The sequence below is a fragment of the Rhamphochromis longiceps genome, linkage group LG14 (assembly GCF_057381845.1).
Source record: "Rhamphochromis longiceps isolate RC_006_pf linkage group LG14, R_longiceps_female_GT1.1, whole genome shotgun sequence".
Lineage (NCBI taxonomy): Eukaryota > Metazoa > Chordata > Actinopteri > Cichliformes > Cichlidae > Rhamphochromis > Rhamphochromis longiceps.
In genome coordinates this window covers 2685914-2697970 of record NC_140570.1, presented here as the reverse complement: position 1 = coordinate 2697970, position 12057 = coordinate 2685914, and the positions used below count along the sequence as shown (strand labels likewise).

The following is a 12057-nucleotide window of genomic DNA, read 5'->3' as shown; positions in this document are numbered from 1 at the left end:
ATATCAGGGTGACTGAAGCTCAGCGCAATAATAGCAGAACTTACAACCTTCTCCAAGCCCCAACAACGTACATTAATACTTCTGTATGTTTCAGTGGATGCTGGTATAGCACATGCACTTTTTAAATCACAACTCAGTAACTATCACTGAAACAGCCACTGTGACCTGGATACAACAAGAAACATGAAAACTCTTGAAAGCTGAATACAGTGGGGCAAAAAAGTATTTAGTCAGCCACCGATTGTGCAAGTTCCCCCACTTAAAATGATGACAGAGGTCAGTAATTTGCACCAGAGGTACACTTCAACTGTGAGAGACAGAATGTGAAAAAAAAATCCATGAATTCACATGGTAGGATTTGTAAAGAATTTATTGGTAAATCAGGGTGGAAAATAAGTATTTGGTCACCTCAAACAAGGAAAATCTCTGGCTCTCACAGACCTGTAACGTCTTCTGTAAGAAGCTTTTCTGTCCCCCACTCGTTACCTGTATGAATGGCACCTGTTTGAACTCATCATCTGTATAAAAGACACCTGTCCACAGCCTCAAACAGTCAGACTCCAAACTCCGCCATGGCCAAGACCAAAGAGCTTTCGAAGGACACCAGGAAAAGTATTGTAGACCTGCACCAGACTGGGAAGAGTGAATCTACAATAGGCAAGCAGCTTGGTGTGAAAAAATCAACTGTGGGAGCAATCATCAGAAAATGGAAGACATACAAGACCACTGATAATCTCCCTCGATCTGGGGCTCCACGCAAGATCTCATCCCGTGGGGTCAAAATGATCATGAGAACGGTGAGCAAAGATCCCAGAACCACACGGGGGGACCTGGTGAATGACCTGCAGAGAGCTGGGACCAAAGTAACAAAGGTCACCATCAGTAACACACTACAACGGCAGGGAATCAAATCCCGCAGTGCCAGACGTGTTCCGCTGCTGAAGCCAGTGCATGTCCAGGCCCGTCTGAAGTTTGCCAGAGAGCACATGGATGATACAGCAGAGGATTGGGAGAATGTCATGTGGTCAGATGAAACCAAAGTAGAACTTTTTGGTATAAACTCAACTCGTCGTGTTTGGAGGAAGAAGAATACTGAGTTGCATCCCAAGAACACCATACCTACTGTGAAGCATGGGGGTGGAAACATCATGCTATGGGGCTGTTTTTCTGCCAAGGGGACAGGACGACTGATCCGTGTTAAGGACAGAATGAATGGGGCCATGTATCGTGAGATTTTGAGCCAAAACCTCCTTCCATCAGTGAGAACTTTGAAGATGAAACGAGGCTGGGTCTTCCAACATGACAATGATCCAAAACACACCGCCCGGGCAACAAAGGAGTGGCTCCGTAAGAAGCATTTGAAAGTCCTGGAGTGGCCTAGCCAGTCTCCAGACCTCTGTGGCGGGAGTTGAAAGTCCGTGTTGCTCGGCGACAGGCCCAAAACATCACTGCTCTCGAGAAGATCTGCATGGAGGAATGGGCCAAAATACCAGCTACTGTGTGTGCAAACCTGGTAAAGACCTATAGTAAACGTTTGACCTCTGTTATTGCCAACAAAGGTTATGTTACAAAGTATTGAGTTTGTTGGGTCTAAACTCAGACCCCGCTGTATCCAGGACTTATTCCCATGAAAGAAAAACAAGGCAACAGTGTTCGATCGATTTCTTGCGCAAGGGAGGCCTCTCATCTGTGACCAGCACGTCGAAATGACCACAATGGTGGCCTCCTCTCACCGCCTTTTTATTGACAAACTTCAAACAATAGTTTACAAAACACCTCCCCTTGCAACCCCCTTTGGTTACATAGACAAGGACTGTATGTAAATGTGTGTGTGTGTGTGTGTGTGTGTGTGTGTGTGTGTGTGTGTGTGTGTGTGTGTGTGTGTGTGTGTGTGTGTGTGTGTGTGTTTGTTTGTTCCTGCTGATCAAAGGGTCATAAAACCTAAAAGCAGGAACAACATCCTTGGTCATAAAGAGGGTAGTCTCCCCCACACCCAATGTATGGTTTACCATAGATAACACAGTCAAACCATACAAAGGGTGGGAAGTTCTACCAAACATCAAACAGACCTTCAAAAGGATGTTCCTGTGATAAAACACTTCAACCTTGCACCCAGAACCTCGAGAATCTGGGGATGGGAGGAAAGAAAGAATTCCTTTCACAGAGTTAAAAACAATAGACAAATGGTAAATATAAAAATGACAAATGTTTAACTATTTACTCTAACAGAGTTGTATTTTTGTTATTGACCAAATACTTATTTTCCACCCTGATTTACGAATAAATTCTTTACAAATCCTACCATGTGGATTCATGGATTTTTTTTTCACATTCTGTCTCTCACAGTTGAAGTGTACCTCTGGTGCAAATTACTGACCTCTGTCATCATTTTAAGTGGGGGAACTTGCACAATCGGTGGCTGACTAAATACTTTTTTGCCCCACTGTATATTAAAATGTTGGTTAAGAAATTCCTGAGTATAAAAATTCACATGGACATTTTGACTAACGTGACAAACATTGTTTGGTTTCAGTTCATAAATGTTAGGCCTTGATGTTTTATTGAGTAAATGAACTTAAACATACATTTGGTTTGGTTGCAGTTAAACAGAGCTTAGTTTGAGTCCTTTTCCTGTGCTTCAATTACAAGGACTCAAAAAGCTGGAAAATACAGGTCCTTAAACGCAGCACACTTTGACCCACTCTTCTGGAACTCCTGGGACTGAATTAAACTCCAACTCTGTCATTTAGTTAAATATGTCAAGCCTACTGTACAAAAAACAACAAACTCTTTATTGTAAGGACCGAAATAGAAAAGATCAAACTCACAGAAATGTCATGAACCATTCGATGTTACCAGAATCTGTTACATTCCCCTAAAAGGGTCCAGGAAAAGTAACAAAAGTGTGCGGGTCAGAAAAAGGAGACAGGGCGGCAAAAGGGGTTAAATTCGAGAGTTTTATTAAAGTTTCTACTAATAACTCAACTAACAGAGACGGACAAGCCGCTAGTGATGGTCCGCTTGAAGCTGACGCTCCGGTGCGTGCGTCAAAAAAATCAACACACTGCTTCAGAAGCTCTGCGTTGAAGCTTGATTCGTTTGGCCAGAGTCACGTGATCGGTGACGTCCGAAGCTTCAGTTAGAGCCTAACTGCTTCGGTGTCTGATTCAATGGTTTAAAAGGAAGTGAATCATTCGTGGGATTTGTGGAGTGTTTGATGGTGACAGCGAACCACTGATCATTCCACTGAGAGATTTGGAGCCAGCGAGGAATAAAGGAGGTTCTATTGTGTGGGAGAATTTTGAGTTGATTTTTGTCGATCCGGTGGGTTTTCCAGCTTTGTGTTCTGGCCGTTTGCTTTTGTTTTGTGCGTGTTTATTATATCTGAAAACGGGAAAAAGGTAAAATGTCAAAAATCTGTTTCCATAATATAAATATCATTAAATAACTTTAGAAAAACTTCCACTTGACTCTTTACATGTAATGTTGTAAAAATATATATTTTATTGTTTAATTCATCTGAAAATGTTAGTCTGCCAAATGTGCAGCAATTGAATTTCTTTATTCTCTTTAGCTGATAGTTTGTGGGGCCCAGGTAGACTGTATAACTGCATCTCTACCAGTTTCTCTGCACTCCAGCCTCCTCTGTGCCATGTGAAGGGATTTTCCTTAATGCAGGAGAAATGATCTCCACGAAAAGGAACAGGTTCGGCCATCGCACACTAGAACAAATTCTCTTCTTAAATAAAAATGAAAAAGCGTTACCTTAAATGCATCATGTTTTTAATTTGCAAGTTCATAAGCATTTTCCTTTTCCATTTCACAATCAAATACCCCCAGGTCAAAAATATGTCTGGGAAATTTCCCTAATATAATATTATTAATAAATACACCCGTCTAGCGATTAATTGCATAAGTGCATGGAGGCAGGACCTCAGAGCAGAAGCATACTCCATAATGTGTTGTACATTATTATATGTATATTATATGTAACGTGGTATTTTTCAATTATTGTATTTACCAACATCAAGAAGTCACAAGCAAAGAAAGACCACACCATGGTGCATAACAAGAAGAGTTTACTGGTCAAAACTATTTATTAAACAAATAAAACACATTTTTTAACCACCAAACAATACGCGTTCAAAGCAACACGACGGCGGCCCAATATCAGACAAAACTCCACTCTGTAGAGTGGGCAATCATAATGAAGCAGTTGGTTTTATTTTGTGGATTCAAGCTGCTCTTCGTATTTTTGGCCACCAGATGTCACCAGAGAGGACTGTGTTGAAAAGCTTCGAGTAATGAACCGTTTTTCAATACAAGCTTCAGAAAGCTTCATTTGGCCATTACTACAAGCCGCTATCACCATTTAAATACCTTTAATTGCTGATGTGAGTCAGCTGTACAAAAGAAAAAGGCGGCACCTAAGGCAGGAGAGACGGTAGGACCCGCCCACACAGGTAACTTCAGGAGGAGGCCCTGCTGGGGCCGCAACAAATCTTTTCGCAGTTAAAAGGAAGTAAATGTCAAAGCAAGAAAAAGGTGTTTTTTTCCTTGTTTTTTTATTTTGGGGGGGATAGCTACACTCTCAATAAAATGAATAAAGGTCCTCTAAGAATGAACCAAAACACGAATATTGTAAAGTTGTTCTCCACCTGGTTTGTTTGCAGTCGTATCACGTGGGGGAAGTTCATCAACTGTGGGCAGACGTGCATCGCTCCAGACTACATTCTGTGTGAGCCGTGCATCCAGGGCCGAGTGGTGGAGTGCATCCGACAAACGCTTCTGGTAAAGCACCCAATAACCAAAGAGAATCACTGCGACATCGCTCATACAGGTGGAGCTGCACGGTGTGAAACCTTACTGAGACTACCTCTCTGCTCCATTCCAGGAGTTTTATGGTGCCGATCCAAAATGCTCACCTGACTACGGGCGAATTGTCAACCAGCGTCACTTCAACAGAATCATGGGGCTGATGGAGGGCTACACTCCTGTGGTGGGTGGACAGAGTGATTCCTCACAGCGCTACATTGGTAATGAAAATGCAGATTGAATCATGCGATGCAGATCCATCTGTGCTCTGTTTGATAAATGTTGATGTTGCACTGAAAGCCCCAACGGTGCTGAAGGACGTGCCGCCCCACTCCAGGCTGATGCAGGAGGAGATCTTCGGCCCCGTGCTGCCCATAGTTACAGTGAGTGACATGGACAATGCCATCACCTTCATCAACGAGAGAGAGAAGCCCCTGGCTCTGTACATCTTCTGCTCTGACAAGAAGGTGAGAAGGAACCATCTTTAAGTAGCTTTTAACGTTAGCAGCGTCCCTCGTGCTCGTCTTACAACGATTTCTTCTCACGTTTCTCACAGGCAATAAAAAAAATGATTGCGGAGACGACGAGCGGTGGCGTGACGGTCAACGACGTCATGATGCACTATACGCTCAACTCCCTCCCGTTCGGTGGCGTAGGTAGGAAGACTTCAAAGTGTGGCTTTGAAGTGGGAAAGCTTCACAAAATGTGACAACTTTAGACAAAAAAACACAACATCAGATGAAACAGTGTCAGCTAAACCATGATGTCAGATGACAGACAAAACTACAAACAATCAAAGATGGATGCAGCTAAACATTGTTTTTAAAAAGAAAGGGAGGCAGAGAAGCGGGTCCGAGTGTGATACCGCTTGCTCATTGGCTAACTTGTTGGTTACTGGACATGCCACGGACAGCCCTCCTATTCTTTGCGCTGTGTGTGTGTGTGTGTGTGTGTGTGTGTGTGTGTGTGTGTGTGTGTGTGTGTCCTGTCGCCTCCAGGAGCTCAGCTGCCACCCATTCATTCAGCAGTGAGTCAAGCTTGTGAAGAGCTGCTCAGTCAGTGAGCGGGCCAGCACTGAGTCGTGAACTTTTACTGTGTCAAGTCACATTTGTGTTACCTTTAAGCTACTAGTGAGTAGCTGTTATCTGCTGGCAGCAGAAGTGAACCTTTAACTTTAACCCATCTCCGTCTCCTTTCTCAGGATATTTGTGGGTGTTTTTCTTTGAGTCGAGTCCTTTTTAATAAAACTTGCTCCGTTTGGCGTTTTTCTGTGTGTGCTGTGGAGCAGTGAGCAAACATTCATCGACAGCTCCTGCAGATTTGAGAAAACTGTTCCACACATTTATTGGAACTACAGCTGATTCTGAGCTGATGCCTGTTGTGCTTAGTGAGCAAGACTTTCTTCATGAAGCCTGAATAAGAATACATTCAGGAGCTGAGATTACAAACAGTTAAAAGTGTTATATGAAGCAAATTATACTGGACAAGATTGAGATCAAATTTGAGTTCTGGAGAACACTGCCTATTTCGGTAATAGCATCTATCTTCATGTATCTTACTGAAACCTGGACTTCCCATGTGTAAGCTTGCCCTCCAACATTAAATGTGTTATTATTCAGCATCTCTGGCTGGAGGAGACGGCTGTGCTTGCAAGCTGGCTGGACATGTAGAGAGGACTGTCTGTCTGTCTCCGGGCTGTGTTGTAGTCTCCCTCATTTGAGTTAAAAAATGACCCTACAACCACAAACTGACCCACTGTGCAAATCTGTGGGCGAGCAATAAAACTATTCATTCACACTACTAACATCAGCCAGTTCACCTTTTAAACCTTCAGTGATGTATGGGGACACATACACAATATTGGGGATCTTTACATCAGGAGCACATTTGCACTGTGATCACTGATGCAAGAAAAAGTCACTCTCACCCTGTTACAGTCCATGTGTGAGCACATACTGACAGCACAAATCACAAATGAAGCGCTCCTTTTAGAAGACATGACTGACTTGTGTGTCACCCCTCCAGGTCAGAGTGGTATGGGACGCTACCATGGCAAACACACCTTTGAGCAGCTGAGCCACCACAGGGCATGCATGGTCCGGTCACTGGGCATGGAGAGCGTTAACTTGGCCAGGTACCCTCCTCAGAACCGCCAGCGGGCACGCAGGGCTCGGATGGCCCTCACGTCGCCGCTGATTGACATGTCCAAGAGGACCCTGGTGTGGGCCATTCTTGCCACCATCATCGGCCTCGGTCTCCTCATCGCCCTGCTGGTCATCCTGCTCATTGCAGCGGGCCTCAACTGCACCTGCTGGTACTGGAGAGGCTTCTATAACTAGACACACTGTGACCTCGCTATGGAAGATCCTTCCAAAGAAACAAAAGTGCTTTTCACAGATGTTCATGATCAGATGAATCTTGTTTTATTGTTTCATAAAGATAAATAAAACAGTAACCTTTGGCTTGATCTATTATCTCTTTTATGAGCAGTGTGTGAATTGGATTCTATTTTTACAGTCGGTTAACATTCACTTTGTGAGGAAATATTGATGTAATTTGTTGTTTAAAATTAAAAGATGTGTTCTTAAAATGTAATATTCCATTTTTTTTCTTAAACCTTCATTTTATTTTGGCACAAAACTGAGCAAGTCTCCATCCTTTTACACTCTGTTACTATTGTGACCACAAGAGGGCACTATTGAGACAAATTAATTTAATATCTTCTTTTTGTTTTGGCTCTTCCCTTTAAGGGTCACTGCAGTGCCCCATCTGCCTCTGTATTGTCTCATCTTTAGCATCCTCTTCTGTAACCCCAGCTCTCTGCATGACTTCTTACATGAACCTTTTCTTTGGTGTTCCTTCTCTCTTCATGCATCCTTGGTTCAGTGTATTCACGATCCCTCTGCACATCTTAGCCTCGTCTCTCTAACTTTGTGTCCAAACCACTCAACCTGAGCTGTCCCTGTGATCTACTCATTTCTCATCTTGTCCATTCAGGACTCCCAAAGACAACCCAGATGTTGACTCTGGAGAGCAACTTTCACTCTTTCCTTCCAGTCTTTTTCTGAGTGATTCTGTCTCCAAACCATACATCATTAAAGCTACTGTGCAAAAGTGTTGCTCTACCCCTCGTTTACATTTTCTAGGAAAATAGGTGTGATTTAAACACGTGCAAACATACATGGAACTGCATCTTGTAAACCTAACTTTTCACTCTTGATGCTGTCCTGTCACAAATCAGCCCTGACACTCGTCTCCACCCACTCCACCCTGCCAGCACTCGCTTCTTCACCAGGATAGTTAACCTCAGGTATTTAAACTCATCTACCTTCAGTATCTCTAGTGCCTGGATGTTCACCTTTCTGCCTGCCTCCTTCTCATTCACTCTCATGCATTTTGTTACTTTGCTCTTCTACTTTGCACCTCTTCAGGCTCTTTTTTACCTGCCTGATCACAATGTCATCTGCAAACATGATCCTATCTCTCAGCCCTTCCACCACCACTGCAAAGAAGAAGCGGCTCAGACCCAATCCCCGATGTATTCCTGCCTCCACTCTAAACCCATCTGTTGTTCCTACCTTTCACCTCACCAGAGCCAACTCGCCCATCGCCGAGACCATTTCTGAAGAGCTTAGGTGAATCTCTTAGGGATCATGTCATGTCCTTGCTGGATTTCTTTCCTGTTTCTTAAGACATGACTACCAGATATGATTCAATGAGAACAGTTGCTCAAGAGCAGTCACAAAAACCCATCTGGCTTTTAAATTTAAACTGAGTTTAAACTCTTCTAGAACGACTGTAATCAACAGAATGCAGAGAGACAACCTCTATGACTTTAAGTCAACATACTGCGTTGAAGACAGAAGTTACAGTAGGGCAGGGTCATACGTTCTTGTAATATTAATTTGGACCACAAGATGGTGCAGCAGGTCAATGTAGCATGCAGTCTCGCTGATACCAAATCACAACAACAGTCTCAAGGCGCTTTATATTGTAAGGTAGACCCTACAATAATAAGCCTGCAGTGCGAGAGTGAAGTGCTCTAATATGGTGATATGGTACTACAAGGTCATTTTGGATTAACTGAAGGCTTTTCAGGGAGTTTTTAGGACTTCCTGATATTAATGAATTACAGTCGTCCAGCCTGGAAGTAATAGAGACAGGATATTTCTAACTTTAGAGATGTTGCACAAATGGAAGAAAGCATTCCTACACATTTGTTTAACATGTGCATTGAAGGACATATCCTGGCTCCAAGTTTCCATACTAAGACAAAAATCAGTATCTTTTACTGACAGTGCTAATATGGGTTCTTTCCTTCTTCTTGGAACGGCCTGTCTGAGGAATTCAGGCTCACACGATCAGTGACCTGATTTAAATCACTTCTAAAAGCTAATTTCACAGACTTGCTATGAAGTGATTCTGTTGCGTGTTGTCTTTGCTAACTTCCTGCCTCCAGTGCTTCATTATTTTCTATATATGTATGTTTTTGTAGCATCCCTGCCAAACAAAATACAAATGCTGAATATGATTAGTTCATTTAAACAGTGAACAGACTGATTCCTCTACAGCACTTTTCTACTATACAAAGCACTTAATACAACATCACACAAGCACTTTTTTCTGGGCTTAAGTGCTTTCTGTCTAACATTCACACACATCCATACTCTGATGGAAGCACTGGAGATCAACTTGGGGTTAGTATCTTACCTAAGCAGACTGGAGTAGCCTAACTAAAGCTGATTCTGATTAGTAGCTGACCTGCTCAACCTCCTGAACTACAGCCACCCACAGGTACAACTTCATAGCTTTAACCTACATGACACGGACTGTTAACAACATATGAGCGCAGAGGTTGTAGTTTACTGAAATCATACGATGTTTCTATACCAGATGGCAGCAGAGATCTTTGAGATGGTAGAGAGCCAGAACTGAGAATGGTGAATAAGTGTTCCATGTGTTCACATTTATAGGCTTTTATTTGGAGTTTTAAAGCTCCACATAAAAGTAATTCCACAAAATGTTCTTGTTAAAATGTCTCTGTAATCCTGAAAAGAGAAGAAAAGTGACTTGGACATGATGTTTGAACTGTCCTTCACATCGTCACACTCGTCTGATGAGTCTTCATGTAAGCAGTGAGAGTAGACTGAAAAGCTGAAAGAAGATGAAGATAGTTTTGCCTCTCAGGCTTGACAGGCTCTCTGTTAATATCATGTTGCATGATATTTCACTGCATCCATGGAAAACTTGCAGTGAATGTCTAGTTATACGTAAAAGTACAACAAGAGTTGTAGCACAGCTTGTTTAAGTCATTTAAGCTAGCACCCCATTAGCATTTGGATCCCCCTGCTCCCTCTGCTATGCTCTGCTAAGCTCTTAACTGACAGCTTTATCACCTAATAGGTCTGTGGATACTGAGCCCTTTAGCTCGTGAGCCAGCAAAAAGAAACAGTCGCCCTCTCAGCAGCCTGCCTCACTCACACAGGCAGCCTTCACTTTTTCCTGGAGGCCTCAATAACGTTGCGTAAGCATCGTATAGTGTATATACAGTCATTTATATAGTGGTGTAGAGTCACTCAGAGGAAAGCACTATTTACTTCCTACAGTTTTACCATATTTCAGATCTTTAAAAGCTTCATTCTGGACTTTTAAAGACGAGACAAGCGAAGCTGTCATGTGCGTTTGTAGTTTTGTTTTCCTTCATTAACTACTCGTCACTTTATTTGTGTGTGTGTAGCTGTCAGCAACTTGTATTTTCAGTTCCACTTTGCCTCATTAACTGCTCATCACTTTATCTGTGCTCATTAGTGGCCTTTGTGACTTGAATCAGATTGGCTCTGTCAGCGACCATCCACTGGATTTTAGTCGTTTTTGTCTTCCTTTCTACGGGGATCCTGCCAGATCCTATATTTTAGACTTTTCTTGAGCATTAGAATCATTGTCGTGTCATTATTATTGTCTCATTATTTTCCAGAGGCGTCAGAGAGCTTTTTAAATCTTAGCTCAATAACGACGTGCTGGCAAAGAGATCCTAATTACTGTGATTCTACAGATCCACTTCACTGCCGCCAGCACAGGTATAATTGTCAGGGTTCATCTCTGTGCTTGTCCTGCTAGACCTCAGTGCAGCGTTCATTACTGTTCACCACAATATGTTATTACACAGATTAGAGCATGCTCTAGTAAAAGTACTGCACTGCTCTGATTTCTTCACATAAATACGGAGTCTTCCTCACACACTAATGCTAATATGGTTCTGTGCTAGGCTAGTTCTATTTACATTATGCATGCTTACATCTACAGTACACGTACGTATGCCTAGGGCTTCCCACGATGCACTGTTTCTCCTTTTCTCACCTTGTTTCACACAGACACGTACACCACTCTGCATTTAATCGTTAGTTACTATTAACCTCCGTTACCTCACCCCTGCTGCAGATGGCTCCGCCCCTCCCTGAGCCTGGTTCTGCTGGAGGTTTCTTCCTGGTAAAAGGGAGTTTTTCCTTCCCACTGTCGTCAAAGTGCTGCTCATAGGGGGCCATATGATTGTTGGGTTTTTCTCTGTATGTAATATTGTAGGATCTACCTTACAATATAAAGCACCTTGAGGCGACTGTTGTTGTGATTTGGCGCTGTGTAAATAAAACTGAATTGAATTCAAAGAGCGACTGAGTCTCAATCCAACTGTGACACAAGCTAGGATGAGAACGTGAGCTCCACTTATTACGAGTTAGGAATGATTTGAGGAGTGGAAACAAAGAGGAATCTTTACGTACCTGCGACCAGACACGTGGGTGAGCTCAGGGAAATGAAGCAACGCCATTTGAGGAACAAACTACAACAAAAGAAGCGAGGGAAGCAGGGATGGAACAAGACGGTCCACACCAAAACAATGAACTGAACAATGACATTGGGGAGGAGGAACAGGAGTCACTGAAGGGCCTTTCACAGTCAACCAAGGACAGGTTGGACTGCCTGAGCCCGCCTACTGAGTACTCAGTACTAGGAAGGTCTAGAGCCTGCCTGTTTCACATATGACACACTTGGCCAGCCCTCTCTCTGGGTACATCACCAAACACAGCGTTCTACAACATGTCATTATATCCTTTGTTACCTTACTTTCCAACAGTGCCATAACACATTAAATCATCTCAGCCAGGCACCTTGCCTCCATATTATAACTGCTCAGTCTATACATGTGAATAGGCAAGAAATGGGGCACTGTGATCTGAGTTGTTTGAA

The 12057-nt window shown here is 42.9% G+C and overlaps 1 protein-coding gene across 2 annotated transcripts in view; it reads left to right on the top strand.

Annotated features, from left to right (window-relative positions):
* The window catches only part of LOC146653407 (aldehyde dehydrogenase, dimeric NADP-preferring-like), an 11148-nt gene extending 3743 nt beyond the window's left edge, over positions 1 to 7405 (top strand). For both annotated transcript variants that reach the window (XM_085380014.1, XM_085380013.1), the window contains 5 exons: positions 4674 to 4791; positions 4895 to 5036; positions 5116 to 5282; positions 5372 to 5471; positions 6841 to 7405. In XM_085380014.1, coding sequence (XP_085236140.1) covers positions 4674 to 4791; positions 4895 to 5036; positions 5116 to 5282; positions 5372 to 5471; positions 6841 to 7154 — 841 coding nt within the window. In that variant the 3' untranslated portion in view covers positions 7155 to 7405. The remainder of the gene's footprint in view (positions 1 to 4673; positions 4792 to 4894; positions 5037 to 5115; positions 5283 to 5371; positions 5472 to 6840) is intronic.
* The last annotated feature ends 4652 nt before the right edge of the window (positions 7406 to 12057 follow it).